Genomic DNA, 23356 nt, shown 5'->3' on the forward strand with positions numbered 1-23356 from the left:
GCACATCTGGGGTAGAGCTTGCAGAACGGAAACCATATTGTGTGTCACTAAGAAGGTTGTTTCTGCTGAGGTGGTTGACTATTTCTCTATTTAATATGGATTACAGCAACTTACTCATAACACACAGGAGACTTATTGGTCTGTACTGAGAGGGAGATTACTTATCACCTGAATTCTTAAATACAGGGTAAACTGATGAGGTTTTCCAGGGAGTCGGAAACACTTCTCCTTAAGGCAGCGCTTAAACAGTTTCGTAAGTATGGGAGCAAGTTCTGGTTGAAGCTTTTTTAACACTATAATTGGGATGCCGTCAGGGCCAGTTGCTTTACTGGAATCTAGATTCTTGATTAGCTTGACGACCTCATGCACGGATATTTGTATGTTACCTAGCATGTTCTGTGTTATAGGAGGAAATATGGGGAGTTAATGGCCTTCGTCGCATAGGGTAGAATTAGCTGCAAAGTTCTTTGCAAATAGTTTGGCCTTGTCTGATGCTGACGAGATGATCTCTGGTCCATTGATAATGGTTGGGATAGAACGCACACTTCTGTTCAGGATCCTATTTGTTATTTGCCAAAACTGGTGGGAACCAAGCCGCTGATCAGCTACCTTGGATTTAACAGACTGGGCATATAGCTCTCTTGCATTTTTTATTACTCTTTTACATGGTTGCTGGCAGTCCTGAAAGCAGCTTTAATCTCAGTGCATCTATTACGTTGGTAGTTATGGAAAAAGTGATTTCTGTGCGCGATAGCAGCAGCACATTCTGGGGAGAACCATGGCTGGCTGTTAGGTTTTTGTTGGAATTTTTTAGATGGTATGAATTGGTCTATGCCTACAATTAACCATTCGGTCAGATCTGATACTATAGAGGACACTTCCTTTTTAAACATGGAGTGCAGAGGTAAATCAGATATGAATGTATGTAAGCTATCCCAGTCAGCCATAGAGTATCGGTATACAGTACGGTGGAGGGGTACGTCTGTAAAGAGATACATCATATTCGACTGCATAATCAGAAAGAGCACACAATTTTACCTAAAAGCTTGAAAAATAAATAAATGATGGCAAAATTACCAAATGCCTTGAAATGTTGAGGTCTGTAATTTAGCCCACTTTTTCTAAAGAAAAATATCCATGGAAAAGCGTAAATTTTGGCTCTTAAAATTCTCATAACTTTTGAATTCAAACGGTTTTAAGCATTTTTTACATAGCTCTTTTCATGCAAGTTGATAAAATAACAATTATCTTAAAAGAAAAAAATTAACTTGTAATGCTAATATATATATATGTATGTAGAGAGAGAGATTATGGAAATAAGTTATTGAAATGCTTATATCATATTGCATGAAAGTTATTTATTTTTTTAAGGCTTAATAAAAATAACACAATCTGAGATTTGTTTATCATCATATCTTTTTCAGGTAAAAGGCTAACACTCACTCTATGCCTGGTCATGTCACTGATGCTAACACATGCATGGGTCAAACCGAATATTGTCTATATGACTAATACTTGACCAGTTGTCCCTTAAAAATCATTGACATTTTTGGCATTAGCAACCCTTTCTAGCAGTTCATTTCAGTCATTAACCACTTATAACCCAATATTTTATATTATATGTTTTGGTGAGCTTGAATCCATATTCTCTTGTTCTATTAGTTGTGTTTAGTGGTAGAAGATTTTGTTGGTTGACCTTATCTTCCTTCTGTCAGGATTTTGTAAATTTGAATCATGTTGCCAATACATTAAAAAGGCAGCATCCTTGTTTCTCGTTAAGCAGATCCTGTAGTGTTGAAAACACCTTAGTAGCTCCATGCTGAACTTTCTTGACCTCATCGATGTCAGAATTACTTGCTAATGTAATCACTATTCTTCTCTATGGCCTCTGATCATCTCTTAGTATTATTTAATGCAACACGATCTTAAGAAATGTTTTGAATTTTTTTTATACCTATGTACAAAGGTGTTGATATATTCAACACTTTTGGGAAAGGAAAGCATAAAACATATCTTGGTCAATGATTGATATATTCTCAAAATTCATATTTTAGAGGATCTTTTACTGAATAGAGCTGACTCAAAAAAGACATTCAGAGTTTTCATCACAACCTCCAGATAGGAATTGAAGCAAAAGCATGTGGCCTTTACAATGTCCTTCAATGCCAGTTTGATTCTGGCAATCAGCTCATTCTTAGTATTGCAGGTGATATGGTTAGTGCCTTTCTCTGCATGCCACACATAACAGCTCATAGAGTTGTTATCAGGCAAGTTGTGAGAAAGGACAAGTATTGGAACTGATGAAGAAGTTATGGAAGTTATTAAACTGCTACTTTTGAATTTTCCAGAAATGTGACGTTGGAGCTAAGTTATGCTGCCACATATATGGCTTTCTCACAATCATCATCTTCATCTAGTGTTTAACAGTGGCCAGCAACTCAATATAGCTGTCTGAACTGAATCTGAGTTTCTTTTCAAAGATGTGGGGCAGCATGAGATGGCCTTTGCTGGAAATGTTTATGGGAACTTTGTCTCCATGATGCACAAGACTTTGTGCAGGTTGGAGGGTAGTCACTTGTTGTTCTGCACATTATGCAACTGGTCCTGGTGGAAGTTAGTCTGATTCTTTCTAGACAAGAATATCTCCAACACAATTGGGTGTTTTACCTTTTTGGTTTAACTAATGTCATCTCTTATCAAGGCCTGAGAGCTACTCAAGGATAAAGATTAACAAGATTGTTAATTAGGTGGTGAACAACATTATGAGAAGATTGGAAATAATGGATGTCATGGAACAAATTTGATTATCCAAGGGAAGGGTTCAATAAGTACTTGCTGTCATGTTGTAGTCAGTTGGGAAGCAGCTCCATGGTATTTTGTTTCACAGATAAGATGTTCTAGGAAGGATAGAAAGGAAAGTTCTTTGCTGTGGTTTTAGCTAGATGAGTTCTTGCTTTGAATGTTTTACAGGAAGTAGGATCAGCTCAGTTTAGCACATGCCATAAACATAATGAGAGAGTAGAGAAAGGCTAGCAACATCTCTCCTATATGAAAAAGGTTCTCAAGAAAAGAAAAGATGACTTTCATAAGGTGATTGGCTCTTGGTGGTGAGTAGTTGACTCGTGTGAGGAATAGCAAAGACCATCATTGACCACTTTCTTCATAACAGTCACTTTGACACTCATCACTCTTGCCAAGGTCTACATTGTAAGCAATCAGAATGTTTGCTTTATACTTCCTGCTAGTCACTGCTTCCACATATCCAATGCATTTCTCCAGCTAACCTCTCAAGGTATTCAAGAAATAGTGAACTGTAACTAATATTACCAATTTTTTAAATTCAATGTGAATCATCATTATGTAGACCACTTTTTTTTCCAATATTCTGGTGCTTTCCAGTCATCCATAGTTTCCAGCTTTCAAACTAATAGTACACAGAAACAGCTGTCCATTAAATTTTTATTGATATTACATACTTCATATAGTTTTGAAATAAAAATAAATAATTCTCAAATTTATTCCAAACACCATGTTTATTTTAGAATTTAAAAATATGTTTTTGTCGCAATAGAGATCAACTTAGGTGGGTTGAGCCAGCTTCTTCCTGCACTGCATACCTGCTGTGAACTTGCAGACTGGTAATAACCAAGATAAACACAGTGATATATTTGACAAAAAGTGTATTAACGAAAGCATGTTACAGAAGTACACATCATGATTATAGGGAAACGACTACTACAAATCGCTTCCATATTTAGATGCAACAGTATTTGTAGTCCCTGGGTAAGTCTATTTATTCCTGAAAAGAGTTGATCAGCTTACCCTATAACAATCTTGAATCATGAATCATGTCTACCGACATGCTTGCACCACAAAAGCAGAGAGGTAAGGAGGATTACATTGCAAATTAACTCCATCTCCAGAAAACAGGCTGCATGCCCAAACAATCAAAAACGTTGCTGCAACAGGAGAGATGTTAGTGTTGATGGAAAACAGCAGTTCTTTCTTTTGACGGACACATGTGTAAATCTAAAAATATAATCTTTTAAAACTTACCTTTAATTCATTTTCTATCACATCAACACGAATATTTCTCTCAATAAGAATAATTTGTCAAAACCATTGAATTTTATTTTTTTGTTCCTTTGCAGAAACTTTTGTATAATTTTACTTTAATTGTTCCAAAAAGTAATGAGAAGTTGATTTCTCTTTCTATTATTGTATTACTTCTTACTCTTTTATTGTGATGTATAAGCATACTAAATGGTGCTAATTGTTTGATTTGTTTGTCTAGTAAAACCATCTTATAATGTAACAGTTTAAGATAAAATTGGCTTATGCTTTTTAATGCAGATGAAACAAAACCTTTTGATTTCAAAATAATTTAACTGATTTTGTCTTTTTTTCTGTTGGTAATTATTAAGCAATTGTACATATTTTCAAAACTAAAGTTGGTCAAATAAATCACCAGTTCTTAATTCCTTTCAATGTTTTCTGATAAATCATTTCAGAGAAGAAATCTGCGAAATTTCCTGAACAACCAAAGGCATCAAAATCTCCAAATTCTAGGTAAGTTTACAAATGTTTCTTTTTCTTACAACTTTTTTCTGTTTTTTTATGCTTAAACATTTTTGATTATTTGATAAATTAGATTCTATACTCAATTATTAAAAGTCTAACTAGGAAAATAGAAAATAGACAACAAATCCCACTTAACCATAGAAGCCTAAGAAATCAATTATGCTTCTATATGTTTTTGGTTTCTTAAGTTAAAAATTTTTAAAAAGTGTGATTTAAATAACATAAACTTGAACTTAGCTCATGAGAGAAACTGTTATTATTCTCAAGTTTCAGCCAACGTAACCTTCAACCTTTTTTTTTTTGGTATATCTTGTTATTATGAAAATAGTCTTCTTTTATAAAGTTAGGCAAAACTGGCTTAGAGAAGTGAAAAATGATGGGAAAGAGGAGAGATAGTATAAAATCAAAGGAAAGAAACAAGTAAGGAGATCAATTTGATTGGTGATATTTAAGGTTTAGCAGTTACTGAAAACAAACAAGTACTCCCCCACCAAAAGAAAAAAAAAATAACTTAAATACCAAAGAAAACCAACTAAAAGACATAAGGAAAACTCAAAGGCCTCTCCTTATAAAATGGCCTCAATGGCTAGGCACCACAAAAGTCACACAGAATAAGCAAGCTGTAAAAAAACGCTCGTCCAATTGACAGTCTTACAAAAATAGATCAATCTCAAGAACAAAAAAACTACTCCAATTAGAAACAGATTTGAGACCCTGTAAACAGGATGATTTCACAAATAAATAAAACTCAAACAAAAAATAAATTTGCCTTTTAAACAAGGCTACCCAAAAGAAAATTAAATTTATTAAAATAATCCAAAATAATTCCCATAGCTACAAATCAAAATGCAATCTGACTATTAACAACCAAACAAATCCTGGCCACAAGATGTTCTACCCTCCCCAAATACTAAGAGAACATACACAAAAGCTCTACCATTTTATACTCTCACCTGCAAGGTCTGAATTCACAGTTGTATTCTTATTATGACTGCACTGAGGATTGAGCCTTAAATCTCCAAAAGAGTGTCACTTAAAATTAAATTTTACTTAGTACTCTATCCATTACACAGTCATGGCTGATAAAATAAGAGCATGCTATCCCTGTGGATTAAATAAAAGGTTCTGTTCAAAATTTGATACAGATTCCTGTCTTCGACAGAAAGACAAAGATATACGAAAAGAAGGTTGTAGGTTAGATTGGCTGAAACATAAGAATAACACTGCAAAACAGCAGTTCGAATAATCCAAATAATATAAAAAAAGAGAATGTTGAAACAATATTAAAGCTTATGATCCAACATGGAAACACAGAATATTAAGAGATTTGAAAGAAATGGGACTGAAGGTTATAATGTCAAAACTGATAAAAGATTTTATGTGCAATAGAGTATTTAGAGTGAAACTTGGGGATACTCTCTCAACTTGGAAAGAGCAAGAAATGGGAGTACTAGAAGGTAGCATATCATCTGTGGCATTATTTTATGAATATCAATACTGGAACCGAATGTGCCATATATGTAGACTAGCAGGGCTAACTGGTATTGCCCAAGGCAAAAGTGTGTCATAACTTCTATCTTGCCTGCTTATCCGTCCTTCGATTCTCCTTCATTCAGCCAATTCCTCTCTCCGAACATACATATAACTTTAGTTGGCATCTGGGAAATAACTCTGTGAAAAGAAATCAGAGTTGCTTCCCTTTACATCATAACATTAAAAGATGAGTGTACATCTTGATAACATTAAATGATGTAAATGGCTGTTTGACTCTTCAAAAAATTAATTTTTTATTTCTAAATTTTAGATATTATTTTTGTTGGATTATGCCAATTAAAAAATGATCTACAACTAATGGCATTCATTACATACAACCTGCAGAGCTGATGAAAAAACATTTCTGAAACTTTATCAAATATGTGTGAGATCCAAATTAGACTGTGCTTGTTTTCTTTATGGATCAACAAGGAAATCATACATTAGAGAATTGAACACTATCCATCACCAAGGATTGTGATTGGCACTGGGGTTATTTGCCATTTCTATAATTGAGAGTCTATATGCTATGGTGCACAAGCTACCACTGGTAAGAGAAAAGTTGGCGTTGTGGTATTGCATTGGATTGATAGCATGTCTCACAAATTCTTCATACAAATATGTTTTTCAGCCACAATGCAGAGCTTCATTTAAAAGCAAGAGGACAATCAAGCCACATGGGTTGCAATTTGAACAGGTTAGAGATGAGGCTAAGTTAGATATATCAATAATCCACATATCCATCAGACTGTAACATCCACCTTGGCTCACAAAACAACCAAGAATAATATTTGACCTGACTGAATATTAAAAAATAAATACCAAACCAATTACATACCATGAAGATTAACACATAATTAAAGGTAGATTCAAAAGCTATATGAAAATATCTACACAGGTGAATCTAAAGCTGGAGTCAGTTGCATATGTAGTCATGTATAACAAAGATAAATTATTCAGATAACTCCCCAACAAAACATCCATTTTTAGTGCTGAAGCAGCAGTCATTGACTTAGCACAAGATTTAATCAAGACTAATGGAAAAAAGAAATACATCATCATTACAAAAAAGAAACACATCATTATTACAAAAAAAGAAACATGTCATCATTACAGAAAAAGAAACACGTCATCAGTACAGAAAAAGAAACACGTCATCATTACAAAAAAGAAACACATCATTATTACAAAAAAAGAAATATAGCATCATTACAGAAAAAGAAACACATCATTATTACAAAAAAATAAATATAGCATCATTACAGAAAAAGAAACATCATCATTACAGAAAAAGAAACATGTCATCATTACAGAAAAAGAAACACCTCATCATTACAGAAAAAGAAACACCTCATCATTACAGAAAAAGAAACATGTCATCATTACAAAAAGAAACACATCATTATTACAAAAAAAAAGAAATATAGCATCATTACAGAAAAAGAAACACATCATCATTACAGAAAAAGAAACATGTCATCAGTACAGAAAAAGAAACACGTCATCATTACAAAAAAGAAACACATCATTATTACAAAAAAAAGAAATATAGCATCATTACAGAAAAAGAAACACATCATTATTACAAAAAAAAGAAATATAGCATCATTACAGAAAAAGAAACACGTCATCATTACAAAAAAGAAACACATCATTATTACAAAAAAAGGAATATAGCATCATTACAGAAAAAGAAACACATCATTATTACAAAAAAAAGAAATATAGCATCATTACAGAAAAAGAAACATATCATTACAAAAAAGAAACACGTCATCATTACAGGCAAAAAATCTCTAATAACCACATTAGAAAATAGGAATGTGAATAACCCGTTAACAACAAAAAATATTAAACAGGGTCGAAATAATCACCAAAAACAAAGAAGTGGTCTTCAACTGAATATCCATCCATATTGTTGTACATGGAAACCACAGAGCCCACTCAGTAGCAAAACAAGCACTAAATTTGGGGCTGCAAAAGATAAAATTCCTGCCACAAATTTAAAACCTGCAATCAACAAAACTAAATGAGTGGCAGAATCTTGAGTGAAAAGCCATTCTTGGTAATAGAAAAATGACCCAAAATTGGATAGTAAAAGAACATTATTCAATTGCAAATATTGAATATAGTTGTCCAAGTAAAATTTAACAGTATCAATCCAGTCAGAGAAGCTTTGAATTGTAAAGAATTCCAGGTAAAGAATGGTAGTATTAATCCAGTCAGAATCAGCTTTAGTTTCCTCTTGTGTCAAGAAGACAAAAAGCTATAACTGAAAAATTGAAAGAGATCCAGTATATTTTATACAGCAATTCTGGTACCTGATTGGTTTGTTCTTATCACTCTTGGCTATAAATATAATCGTCCAAATCTTTGTGATCATACTTAGTAATGTTATGTCAAACATATTGCAACACAGGAATTATAAAAATCTTGCATCAGTAATAAATTACATGGAATAAACGAAACAAATTGAAGAAGAAAAAAAAATGATGATCCTACTAAAATGACCTGAAAATAAATGAGTGATATCATTGACTGTATATGGGACACAAATATTACTCATTCTTACTTCCTCAAAAGGTAAGCAGCTCCAGTTTGCATACCATGCCAGCATTAAGGAAGATACTTCTTCAGGTAAATCCAGGCAGAATGTTTGAATATTTAAAAGAAACTGATTTTTACAACAAAATCTAAGAAAAGTTTTAATTTCTCTAAACTGAAAATACCGTAATATAACAAAATGAATAAAGAAAATGTATTTGAAGAAGTTAAGGACTTGAAGAACATTTTTTTTACGAGAACGACCAGATTCAACAATAAATGTCTTGGAAAGAGTTTATATGATGTAAAATATTAAGCAAACAAACAAACCACTTCTCGTCTTGTTCAACCATCTTCCTAATATTTAAAATTCTTAATGGCCAAATAACTTACTTAGCAAGATAATCAGTGTTAGTATTCTTTAGATTTATGGTAAATCTATAGATGATGTTTTATTTTTATCATATTTACAAAAGAACTATGTGACATATATTTATGAAAAATACATTCAAAACCTTAAAATATTTACAGTCTATAAGGATTTCACAGTGTATTCAGTGCATAAAGATTAGCTGATACTAGAGATATTCATAATCATACCCTATTTCCAAAAGAGGGGAGATATAACATATGAAATATTTGGAATCAAGTTTTCCTTCGCTGTTATTTCAGATCATTTGAAACCATAGCAGCAAGTTTTAGTCTCCCCTCCTTATATATATATATATATATATATATATATATATATATATATATATATATAATTCGTATTCCTGTCTGTGCGTTTGTTTGTATGTTTTTTAACAATTTGATTAATATATACAAAAGGTCTGTTACTTTCCTAATTAATTTTTATAGTAAAAACTTATTTGCATAAACTTTATTTCATTTAGTTCTGTATATGGTATGATTCTTGCAAAATATACGCTCAAGAGATAACCTCATTTGCATATTACATTAATAAAAATCGATTTTACTAAATAGCTGTATGTTAGTTACCATTTATAGTGAGAGAATTGTTTTAAGTGTTCTATTTAAGATTGTTATTTAAAGTTGATTTATATTGATAATATATTTAATTTATTTTGAATTATTATTACAGACATAGATTATTTTAAAAACCAGTTTCGAGTTGTTTCCCCTGGGTGCCACCTGTTGTATCCTATAATTATATTCTGCTTATCTAATGAGCAGTTTTTGATAAACATTAGTTTCAATGAATTTACATCTAGGAAGGAAATTACAACAATAAAGGAATGTCGTGTATTTGTGTGTCTACTAAAAACTTTCGTCAGCCGCGTCAGACTAGGTCGACACTGGTACCATCTGAAAGAGCAATGCCTCAGAGGCATATTATGTAAGAATTGGAAAAAATGGTCAATTATTTTGTATGAAAATAAAGTTTTAAATGAAGTGGGGGTCACTAAAATCGCCTCTTTCTAAATGATTATAAAAACTGCGTATATATCAAGCATTAATTTTTTAATTAGTTTAAATAAAATAATTTTCAACATGATTTCGCAATTAATGCTGTGGTTGAGTGGATTAGGAGGTTGCCTAATAAGCATTAGTTTTCACATTCGCATACACCTACTGATGGTCATTATTGTTTTTTTTGTTTTTTTTTGCTTTTAAACAGGGGTGTTTTGTAATTTCGGTTGATAGTTATATTAAAACAAAAAACAATTTCCTTATTCTGATTTGTTTTATCAGAAGGTTACATTTTTATTTAAAAGAAAAAAAGAATCCAATCCAATTACGATTCTTTATTAAAAACAAGAACAAAAATCAAAAATTTTCATTAACATTTTTTTTACCATTTTATTTTCTTTTGCACTTAAACAGAGTTAAAAGATTTTTCAACTTTGTATTATTTATTTGGCATTTTTTATTAGCAGTTAATTAAATCAAAACAAAACATTTATCTTTTATTTTGAGGGTTATGTCAATCACATTTTTTGATATTGTAACTGCTAATTTTTTTTTTTTTTGATAACACAATAAGTCATAACGAATCTTTTTTATAACATAAAAATGTTTTATATCATTTTAATTAGAATTCATTATTGAGATGAGTATTATTTATTAATTTTTTTTATTTATTGCGGACTATTATCCTCATCTTTTTTTAGTTGTTTCACAGCGTTTTGGCCAACTATTCTTCTGGCTTTCGTCAGGTGGTAACCTTGATGGAATAGGAACTCTGAATCTCAAGCACTGTTTTTCCATCCCATTAGTGAACACACTAAATATTATGTCAAATCTAATGGCAAGTAAAATTGACTTGTTCAGTTAAACTATTACTTTTGTATTGAATATATGTTTGGTGTGCTTTAAAATAAAAAAAAAGTTGTTTTCTTTTTTTTATCTTTCAGTGCCTCTACTTTGAAAAGAAAATCTGATTTAAATACAGAGAAAACGCCGGTCATTAAAAAACGGAATTTAAAAGAATCCCCAGTAAATAAACAGGAAGAAAAAGATACATCTCAAAAGTTGGTGCAACCACTTCCCAAAACCACCTCCCCCCAAAATAAAGCCGTTTCGATTCAATCAATTATGGTCAGTCCAACTACTAAATCCCCAGAGACACTATCACCCTCCATGAGTAGGAAGGTGACTCCTCAAATTTTGAAAGTAGCTACTACCCCGAAATCCCCTACCTCTATCCCTGCCAAACTGGTTCAGTCATTACCTGCAAATGAACCAGCAAAACCAACTGAAACCATTGTAAATAACACAACCGCTGACAGCAAAAATACTCAACCACTTGTTTTAGTAGAAACTGAACCACTTTCTCCATCAACAAATGTGTTGCCCACTGCCAACGAAACTTCTTGCTCTCTTCCTAACAACACTGTCTTAAACGAGGAACCTTCTACTGAAAAGCTCAGCCTATTCCAGACCACGACAAATGCACTGGATGATGCTAGTCAGACACCTGCTTTACCCATGGATGGTAGTTCTAACACAATCGAGAATTTCAGTAAGCCTGTGCTGTCAATTTCCGACTCTCTTAATTCTTCTGTAAATTCTGGGTCAAATCACAAACTTGATCCACACATTATTGTTGTTCATTCGACTAAACCTATTGAGTCACAAGTCAGTGAAAATACAGATATGCTCGTGGCTGATAAGAATCTCGAAAAAGAGTTGCCCGAAGTGTCTGTGAGTGTGGCTCAGTCTTCAGTGCCACAGATTGTGGTAACTCTACCAGATGCAATCTCTTCAACAACTGTACAGAATACTTCCTTATCAAATGCATTACCTGAGGCACCCATGACGTATGCTGTAGAAATGACAGTGTCGCCTACAAAACCCATTATCTCTTTCCCAGAAGCAATCTCACAAGCCTCACCATATACGGTCTCGATTTTGAACAACAGTATCAGTAAAGATAAAGAGGCAGTGGAAGCGTTAATAAATGCTTCTCACATGACCGAGAAAGTGAGTGAAAGCAGCAATCTTCTGATGTGTCTTCCAACATCAAATGAAGATCTGGTCCCCACGACCATGACCGTTGATGTAAATACTCATCATGACGCTCACCGGCTTGAAACGGAAGCTGCTATCCAGGAGCTCACTGCCAGTTTTCCCCAGACATTTCCTGGCGGTGATATAGAGATTCATGAAAAAGACCAAATTACAAAGTCCTCAATATCACTTGCCGAAGCTGCTAAGATGGTGGCTGAATCTCAGACTATTGTCGACTTACCAGACGTGAACAGCCTGTCTGTATGTGGGCTTGAAGAAATCCGTATCCAACCGACGTCAGTGGTCCGCGAAGTGTCAACCACAACTCCTCTCCCTACTGCAGTGGCATCAACACAGACCCCACTACAATTACCAAGGAAGAATTTAAAAGCCTCCTCGCTGATGAGGAGCTTTTCTACCAATATCAATCAGGTAGGAAAGGTGTCTATAGAAATGGATGATGAAGACGACGAAGATGATGATGAACTTGAAGATGATTCTTTCGATAATGAAGAGGAGAGAGAATTAAAGCAAGTAGAACCTCGTAAAGGTACAAAAGAATTTATTGTTGTTCATCTACCTGAAGGCGCACAGATAAAGCAAGAACGAGTCAGATCGAAGCACCAACTCGAGGTAAAAAAACAAAAAAAAACTATTTCATTTCTCTTTTAATCCATTATATTTTATTTGTGTTTCATGTCTTTATTTTAGTATGTTTCTAGTTATATGAAGTGATTAGGTATATTTGCTTGTACAGAATTTAATTCTAAACTAATTATGAATTTGGGAAGACAGTTAAGCTTAAAGGGTTGTAATCTAAGCTATATTTACTTTTATTCAAAGAGAGTTGGAAAGTAGTGGAAAACTTTGTAAAAATTCAGATACCTTCAATTTTTTGGAAATTTTAATAATAGGGAATATACATCAAGTAACAAATATTCCCCAAATTTCAGTTTCTTTGTCAGTTTCTTTTGTATTTTAAAGGGTTTTTAGGAAGCCTAATATGGGTACAACCTCTTATTTAAAAATTAAAATATTTCAGATTTGCATTGAATTCAATCCGGTCATTTGACACCAATTAAACAAGACTCTCTCTCAATCACAATTTCTTAATAATCCTTAAACTTAAGCATTAAATTTTAAACATTTTCTAGAATGAAAATTATGTTAAGTGTTTGATCAAAATTGGAACATGGGTTCAAAACATAAAATTTAGTATCATTATATCTTGATTTTAATCTTAGTAAAGAGATATAAAAATGGTAGAAAACTACTGTGTTTAAAGAGTTCATTTTACCCATCCTATGTAGCCAAGTTGTCAATAAGAAAGAACACATTTAATACAACCTAATGATATAGCAGTTTCTTCTCTCTTTTTCCTTTTATGATATTTCTCTCTGAAAACTGAAATGTTAATTTTGCCATGAAGACTAAGACTTCAAATGATTGATAATGGAAGTAGGAGAGTTAGATGACTTTTATTTCATCAAAGAATGACTTCCTGTTTCTTTCCACACACCCACATGCACATTCATTGTCTTTCTCTTAATTTTGACTTTCTTAATTGAAACTGATTAGAGTTGTTTAGAATTTTATATATTTTTTTTTCTGCGCTGCAGCATCCATATACACACTACATGTAAACCCCCCCCCCACCCATCCTACCTGATCTTATCGATTCTGGAGTTCATACTTTGATATCCTCTCATCTAGTCATAATAATGGGTATTGTTGATCGTCCAGTGGTGATAAGTGTGGCTCAACTGTTGGAGAATTCATTAAATAAAACTCTTTCTCGCTGAATATATTGAATTACCAAAATAAGCAGGCATTTACTTAAGATCTCAACCATGCGTAGGTCTGTGTGGGAAAGCCAAGAGCAAGAACACCCTCAACTGTTTTGATCTATAAGTTCATTTGTGTTATTTGGCTTTGTTTCTAGCCAAGCAACTAATTTTTCATTTAACAGAATCCCTTCTTTCTCTCTGATAATGCAATCCTCCATTTAGTTTAAGTTTACTGTTTTTCCCATTTCTACAATCAGCTAACCCCTCCAGACAGTGTGTGCTCAACAATTCTCGAAATACAGTTGAAATAAAACTAATCATTATACAAAATTATCTAACATACACACCTCAATATATTACATAGTGAATATTACTACTTGTGTCAGTTAAAGACCAAGCCTGCTTCTTCTTTGATCCAGGTGATTTCTTGAATGAATATTGCCCGTACTGCAGTTTTTTACATCATACTTTGTTACCATCTCAAGTATCATCAAAAACAGTAAATCTAATGGTCAATGAATGCCTTTAACTGTGCTTTCACTGTTGTCAGCTACGTTTTGATCTATTCCATTTGCCATTATTGTTAGCATTGAGGTGGGTCTAGCACCACAGATTGTTTGAAAACTCATTATCACAACAGCATAAAATATGACCAAGCCAACACAGATCTGGTCAGCAGATTACTACAGCGAAAATGCGAATAACATTCTGAAACCTATAAAAAATATTACTTTTACATTAAATCTCAATAGATTTGAGTGTTATATGCCACTAAAATGAAATATTACAAAGAGAATGTTGAGCTACCATTGTAAACAATTGATTTTGTTTGTTTTTCCTTAGACTTTAGGCAGAGGCTACATGGATGAAAATGGAGCCTATCGGTGCACAGACTGCAATTATATTACAGCAAAGAAGGCAAATTGGTACAAACACCGGAAAAAACATTTGGGTAATTATACGTCAGCTTTTTAATTGTCATGATTTATAAAATTTATTAAACCACCTGTGACCCATTGAATTCGTATTATGTTTATTATTATTATTATTAACTGTATAATTTCTGAACTTTGATATTAGTGGATAATCATACCTGAATGAATGATATCTTAAAGCTTAAAGATATCTTTTGTTTTGGCAACTTTTGAAACAGTAAAGCTCATTTTGTGATGTCATCCATTTTCAAGTAAATATTTCTTTCTCAATAATAATCATATGCTTTTATTTGTCCTCCCTCTTTTTATTTCCCGTCCTGTCTGTAGGCCATGGGTGGCAACCCTTGATGCCTTAAGATGGAATCCTGGTAGCTGAGCCATTCTTCTACTTCGGCTAGATAGGAAGTCAGAGGGGCCAATCTGGTCAATCAGCCGGTCATGTTATGTCTTAGTATCTATAAATTCATCCGCAACCATATTATTCAATCTGATTCTTCAAAAATTCATATTTTTCTTCCCAAATAGATACCAAAAGAAATGGCTGAGGTTCAGTCCTGTTGAGAACAAAGAAAATTATCAATGCCAATGCCTACTAGATATTATCCTTGACTGTCTAAGGTCTCTCTGTACAAGGATTTATCAGAACAACCTAGCATGAGGATACTTTTCATTAAAAGTAAATACTGATATTCAACAACACATAGTATTCACAGTCCAAATAAGATCTCCTCACTCTGGCTAACCCATGTTAGCTTTTACAAGGAATGGTGCACCTTCTCCAAGTGATGTTACCTCAAGTAATAACACCAAGCTGGATACTCCACCAGAATAGATGAATTCTTGTCCTGGAATACAGTAAGACTAAGAGACCAAAAATGAAATATAATTGAGGAGAGGAAAATTTTGTTCTCAATTTCTTTACTAACTCAGTGTTTGAGAGATAAAGAACTTTAATGGAACATTTGAATATCTATGTATCTGATATAGAGTTCAAGTGTTAGCCCCATGTAGTGGGCCTCTTGATTTTTGAGAACTTTGTTGATATGCCATAAACCAAACCAAATCTTTTCTCTTTTTTTTTTTTTTTTTGGAACAAAGGAGTCACCGCTTATCAGGTTACTTGAGGATAAGGATTAATGCATGTATGGTGGTTAGTGAGACAACAGCAAAATGATGAGTAGTGATGGAAATTGGGTAAAATTTGATTATTTAAGGAAACAGATCAACAAGAACTTGTTTTCATTGGACTTGAAAATAACCATGTTGTTGTCAGCTGGCAGTCTTTATGTAGCGCTTGGCTAATTTACCAATATGCACTGATTTGCATGTGTGACCACCTATGCCGGTAGAATCACTTCATCATCTGATAGAGTTACATATTTACTTGAGAATAGATGATGGCCCAAAAATGAGCTTTATATTTTCAAAAGTTAACATTTTTTATGTAATCATACATTTTCTTAGATCCAGTGTCCATTATGACTAGTAAGATAATAAGCAAGCAAGATTTACGGTTTTAGTGCTAAATAGGTTGAATGCTTATTAGATGGATGCATTTTCTGAAAAATAAAAAAAACTGGAAATCAAAGATTTTTTTGTTAAAAACAAAAGTGTTAGATGTAATGCTTATTATCAAATGGCCATATCAAAAGAAACATGGTAGAAAACGTTGTTGAGATTTCAATCAAATTAATTTTTATCAACATTTCAAGAGGAAAAACTAAACAAAAATATTATATAAATATTTAATAACTAATTTTTATTAGAAGAAGTAATAAATTGATTGATTCAGTCAATAAATGAAAGAAGAGAAGGGTTGACTACCTTACCCAGAGAAAAAATAACTGGTTGCAGATAGCAATTGAGTGACTGCCCATCATTATTACATACCCACTCAGCCAACCAGTAGTTATAAAATGACATGATTACAAGTTTGAAGTTCTAAAGCAAAATTGGATGGGAATTTTTTGTAATCTGTACCAATTAGATAAATGATAAATCAAATACATAAAAGTAAAGTGGTCAATATATATAAAACAAACAAAACCAAAAACACTACACTAAGTATTTTGCATGCATCATTTAGATTGCTGTTCTCATCTTAAATGTTATTTTCACAAGTTTTAGCTGATGTAACCTCTGACCTTTAGGTATATCTTAAAAATTTGAAAATCTGCATGGGATTTCGAACGGAGCCCTTTATCTAATCCACAAGGGTAGCATGCTCTCGTTCTGTCAGCCATGATCATATAATTGTATTCTGAGTATCAGAAGATTGAACCTTCAACCTCCAGTAGTGTCATTTAGAACTGAATTTTTACATAGTACTTTATCTGTTATGCTAAATTATCAATCCTCGTCTCAAGAATCCAGTAATATAAGTATTTTATATTGTAATTTTTAAGTCCGGCATTTTTCCACAATATTTTTTAATTTTAAGTTTGAAAATAAAAATCAGTTAAATTTACATGCTATGTATAGTTAAATTCTTTATTTTATTTTATTTAAAATTATTTTTTGCTGTTTTATTTTGTTAGGTCTGCGTCCACATTGTTGTTTAAAATGTGATTACAAAGCGACAACAAGCAGCAACCTGAAACGCCACATGGCGATTCACACCGATCTACGTGAATACAAATGTAATTTATGTTCTAATTATTTCCGACAAAAGATCCACTTGGAAAGGCACATGAAGTATAAACATGAGGTGAGAAAATTATCATTTTTTTTTTCATTTATGCAAAGAATAATTTGGATCAAAGTGTAGTATCTGTCTGTCCCCAGTCAGGGTAGCAGATGTTCTTAACTAGCTCAGTTTTTATTTTTCTCCCATCCAGCCTTACCCTTTTTTGAGAAGCTGGTTATCTTTCACATTAAAACTTACCTTGTGTAAAACTTTGCCGTCATGAGGAAGAAAGCGAATAATCCCTATGTCGTTATTTAAAATTTTCTACAAATATTTTTTAACAATTAAAACTTTCAAACAATTTATAAAGATTGCGGTCATGGAAAAAATGAAAAATATCTGTTTATGCATTAGGATAGTTTTATGTGGTTTTGATTATATATTACTAAATGAGGAATTATTTCCATTAAAAATCCAGTTAGTATTATGAATCTAAAATTGAGAAAAGCTTTTTCACTCAATTTCATTATTAAATAAACATGACATCAAATAAAAGGCGGTGGCCATTTTATTTTTGACTTTTTCACATAATGTTGACACTTTTCAAACATGCTTTTCTCAATTTTAGATTCATAATACTTATTATTATTATATTATATTTAGTAATATATAATTAAAAAAATGACATAAAACTATTTTCAATGACTAAACAAATTTTTTTGTGTGTTCTCTCATGATCATGATCTTTATAAATTGCCAACTTTGATTAAGATGATATGAATTGAATTAGTTTTTCTTTGCAATTGAATGTTATTATCTTTACTAATGAACCCATGACATAAAAACTAGTGCCATATATTTTGTGATCTCTAATGAAGCTTACATCCCGAATAATTAAATTATTACAGCTTCAATCTGAATGCAAATTAAAACTTGCTTATCACTAACAAAAAAGTTTATCAAGAATTCCCCCCTATTAGAAACAACAAAAAAGAAAAATCTGTATGATGCATGTGCCCGTGACGGAAAGAAAATATTGTATTCCCAAAATCTTGTAAATTGATCAAATAGTTTGTTTTTTTTATAAAGAAAATCATTATTGCATTAATTTCTTTTTAGTTACCAAATTGAATTTTAATAATATATTTATTTTCTATTACATTTATATCAACATCATTTATATGATTTTTTTTTTCATGTTTCAAATGGATTTTATTTATCCTTAATGCCTTGGATAGAAAATGGTTCTTCTTCATTATTGTCACAAAATTCGAAAATTGAAATTTTGAATTTCAAGTGATATCAATGATATCTCCTGAATTGTCATGTCACAGTAATGAAAAAAAATTACGAAAAACGCTGAGGTAGAAAAATAATTATTAATGAAAATAGTTTTCAAAGACAATTAGTGAAAATTGAGTTTTCCAAAAAACAAAAAAAGAAACCGAAGAGTTCAAATCATAACAGAAGGGAGGTAAATCTTTTCTAAAAATTGAAAATCTTTGGCCAATTTAGCAAAACTTAAAATTCGGTAATTGTCTTTGAAAACTCTTTTCATTGATAATTAATTTTCTATCTCATCGTTTTACGTAATTTTTGGATATTTTCATTACTGTGACAAGACAATTCAGTAGATACCATTGATTTCACTTGAAATTCGATATTTCAATTTCTTGGCCTTTTGGTCAAGATCAAAGTGTAGTGTCTGTTCTTCAGATGCTGCACTTTCATTTCTTGTTCTCTTTAGGTGGAGGAGAAATCCTTCACGACTGAGACAATTTTTATTTTTGTACCTTTTCTCCACGTTAAAAAACGACCCTGGTGTCTAACTCTGTCCCGTGGGGAGGCATAGTAAATAGGTACAATAATAAAGAACCTAGAAAACTTGATTGAGTGTAAAGGGAAGTAACTGCTGACACAATAATGTATTTTTATTTTTTTTCATCAGGGCTTGAGGTCAAGGCTGTACAGTTGTCAATAACATATTTGCTGAAAAAACTAGTAGATTCTATATGTTGACATAACAGTACTTTCGAAAATGAAACAAATATGAATTGGAACAATATTTAGAATGAGAGAAATGGAGTTATGAGCACCGATTTTAACTTTTTACCAAAACTAAGTTGTAATTTAAATTTTTTTTAATCTTTTTAGCTTGAGTTATAATTTTTTAACAAAAATATGAAAAACTTTTTAAAGAAAAAGATTACTTTAATAATGTATATCGTAAAAAATTAATTTCTAAAGATATTTAATTATTATTTATTTTAAAAATAAGATATTTTAAGACATTTAATTTTTATTTGTTTTCAAGTTTTTTTTTGTACTGTAGTGAATGAAAGCTAAATAAAACAAAAGATATACATCATGAAAAAATCTCTTAAGTAAAACCATATCAAAGTCTTGTGTCATTAAGGTCATCCGATGATAAGCCCTCCCCTTCCCCAATTGTGTGTAGCTACTTAATTACTATTACTCCTAGGTTTACTCGAACCCAGAATGGAAGTACTTGTCAAAATTCCTTCTACGAATTAAACTGAATTTGTTTTGGGCACAACACTAAGCTACATTGGACACTCTTGGGCAAGATGTTCACATATACCCCCAACCCACCATCCTGAAATCCATCCTCCCATTTTTTATTTGCGCACGCTATTTCCGAACTGAACAACTACTCAAGCTAGAAGAAACTATCATATGATGCAAAACTGTATTTAGTGGCGAGGCCACAATCTGGAAGCTTTGTGGAGTATGGAATCAACCCTTATTTATCATTACTCCTAGGTTTAGTTTGACTCAGAGTAGTACTATCTGTCAAGACCACATATATGAGTAAAAAGCAACTATTGTTTACAAAGTATATGCATACAAAAATACAGAAAAATCCGTATGATGGAAAGAAAGTATCATACACCAAAAATCAAGTAAATTGAGTTTTATTTTTAAATAGGAAAATCAAAATTTATGGCTAGACTATGAACAACAATCTTGCAATGCCAACTTGAAAATAATCTGAAGGAACAAGGGAGATAACTTCAAATAACTCAAACTTTTGCAAGATTTTGAAAAAGTTATTCTTAACATGAAGAGGAGGTGCATTGGGAAAACTTAAATTTGCTTAAAAATGATTTTTCCGAAAAAAATAAAACTACTTGATCAATTTACATAATTGTACACTATTTTTTTCGTCGTGAGTACATAGATCCTACAGATTTTTCTTAATTTTGTTTTTTCATAGGGGGAAGAGTTTTGAACAAGCACCAGTAATTTTAACTGACGCTACATCTTTTAATCTTTTCTTTTGTTGCTGTTTGATTTTTTAACCTTTTACTTTGTATAAGCATTTTATATTTTTTGATTATGAAAATAATTAAAACTTCATAATTTCTTTTCACAGGAGAAGAAAGTCCAGTGTCCGCTGTGTAATTATGTGTGTGCCAGTGAAAACCCAGATTTGAAAATTCATTTCAAACGTCGCCATGTTCCAGCGACATATGCTCCGATGAGTTCTTTTACATGTAATGATTGCGGACTTGTAACTGCTACCAAAAAGGACCTGAAACAACATGCCAAGTTCCACCGCGGAGGGCCTGAGCTGAAGCTTTTCTGTGAACAGTGCAGCTTTGTCACTGAATGTGAGAGTCGCTTGCGACGTCATGTCTTCACACACACAAAGGTGAAGCCTTTTAAATGTGGCTTGTGCGATTACCGGGGTTCACAGAAAGAACATGTGTTGAGACATATGAAGACCCGGCATAGTATCGAGATTCAGCGCACTCCACGTCGGTCAAGAGATGATGAATGCAACTTGGATAACTTGGAGCGTGACCGGACTGATTTTACAAGTCGGGACAAAATTTTTGCTTGTAACCATTGCACCATGAAGTTCTCAAAATTGATTAACCTGTATAAACATCTGCATACCCAACACAAGAATATCATGCCAATGGGGGGACAGAATGACTTCTACTGCGTGGTGTGTGATTTTAAAACAACGAGTAAAAAGAACCTGTTGGTGCATATGAGGAAGCATAATATGCAGGAGCAAAACCCTCCAACACATGTGTATTCATGCGTGCTGTGCCGTTATGTCAACCCTAAGCGTCGTAATCTTTTCCAGCATATGATGAAGAAGCATGGCATCGAGATAGTGATGAACATGAAAGACGATTGGTCGTTAAATGGTTATGCAAATAACACTAATGCACCTTTGCTAATCGACAAAGCAGAGGCTGCAGAAATGAGCATCATGACTGTTGGTAACGTTGTGACAACAACGACGACAAACCCTGATGATTCAAATCAATTGATGGTGGTCACTGACGATGCAAACAGAAATAACATGCAAACTATGATCACAATCGAAGACTTGGCTTCTTCAATGACCAAGCCAGTAAAAATGTCTGATGTTGGTGTTAATATGGGCGTTACTGGAGAACTATCGGATAAGATTCTGGCAGGTCAACAGCAACATGCTGCAGATGCCGTTGAAGGCCTGCAGGCTCTGGCGGAACATCCACGTGTCGTAGACCCTAACCATATAAAGTGTGAGGATGAGGATGATGATGAGGACGATGATGACGACGACGACGACGATGATGATGATGATGAAGAAGAAGAAGAAGATGTTGTCTCTCGTATCGAGGATATCAAGATTGATGGTGAAACTGGGGTTGGAATAAATAATGAGGTGAATGTTATTACCGAGAAGACCATGTCTGAGCTGAATGAAGCCACTGTGTCTGTGGTTGACCAACTGACAGCTGAGGCACCAATCAAAGAGAGCTTTGAATTGACCACTGATCAGGTCGTACATTTATCAACCGGTGATTATGTGGAAATCAATGGAGAAGTCTATAAGGTGGAAATTTCCACGGAGCCTGCCGAGGAAACAGTGACCACAACAGGTGATTCTGATCCTGCAACTGCAGAGGTCTTTGAAACGATTGAACAAAGTGAGACAACTGTTGCTGCTGTTACTACTGTTGCTGCTCCGGCTCCAACTCCAGCTCCATTTCTTACCTGATTCCTTAAAACCTTTCCAAATGTGTGTTAAGGGAAATTAAATTAAAAGTTTACAAAGAAATATTAAAATAATTAATAAAAAAAGATATAGCATCATTGACAGAGATGCAGATGGATTTGTAAAATCAATTATTGTAAGAAAAAAAAAGACAAGAAAAAGACAAGCGTTTGTAAATGTCTGTTCTTTGTGGAATAAGACCTTTTTTTTTAATCCAAAACTAAATGAGTGATCCATACATTCATCTGTATATGATGCAATAAGTACTTGTCAAATATTGAAACGATGAAAAAAAAAAAATGGCCAAATTTATATACTCTATCTCTGGAGAAAAAGAAACTTATTCTCTGCTGGGCATAAACAACTAATATGTGTGTGCATATATATATATATATATATATATATATATATATATATATATATGATGTATTACACATAAGAACTGTCCGTTATAGGTCAGTATTTATCAAGAGCTTTGAGAAAATGCATAAACAATGGAATTTGATTTCTTGCTATTTTAAAAAAAAATCTCCCTTTTTTCTTTCTATATCTTTCTCATGAAAACCTTTCTTTTTAGTAACTACCATTTCTTTCTTTTCTTTTGCACTCCCCCTTTTTTCTCCTTCTTTGTCTTTATAGTTTTTTAAATAATTTTTTTTAAATATTATCACTCATTCATATTCTATATATTTATCCAATGATGAGCAGATCTTCAAAATTTAATTTGTTGTGGAGATTGCTGCCAAAATGAAAGGTTGAGAGTGGGGGTGGGGAGTCTAACTATATACAAGAAAAAAATGAAAAACATACATTCGAGTTGGAAGAAATTATAGTACCTCCTATGAGCCCGAATATC

The 23356-nt window shown here is 32.7% G+C and overlaps 1 protein-coding gene across 1 annotated transcript in view; it reads left to right on the forward strand.

Moving 5' to 3' along the window:
- LOC145303652 (uncharacterized) overlaps nucleotides 1–22550 on the forward strand; it is a 50694-nt gene extending 28144 nt beyond the window's left edge. Inside the window, exons 3-7 of the mRNA XM_080145221.1 lie at nucleotides 4512–4569; nucleotides 11034–12762; nucleotides 14760–14868; nucleotides 17389–17558; nucleotides 20875–22550. Coding sequence (XP_080001347.1) covers nucleotides 4512–4569; nucleotides 11034–12762; nucleotides 14760–14868; nucleotides 17389–17558; nucleotides 20875–22503 — 3695 coding nt within the window. The 3' untranslated portion in view covers nucleotides 22504–22550. The remainder of the gene's footprint in view (nucleotides 1–4511; nucleotides 4570–11033; nucleotides 12763–14759; nucleotides 14869–17388; nucleotides 17559–20874) is intronic.
- The last annotated feature ends 806 nt before the right edge of the window (nucleotides 22551–23356 follow it).

This window comes from Euprymna scolopes, chromosome 19, assembly GCF_053919585.1.
Source record: "Euprymna scolopes isolate OS-2025 chromosome 19, ASM5391958v1, whole genome shotgun sequence".
NCBI lineage: Eukaryota > Metazoa > Mollusca > Cephalopoda > Sepiida > Sepiolidae > Euprymna > Euprymna scolopes.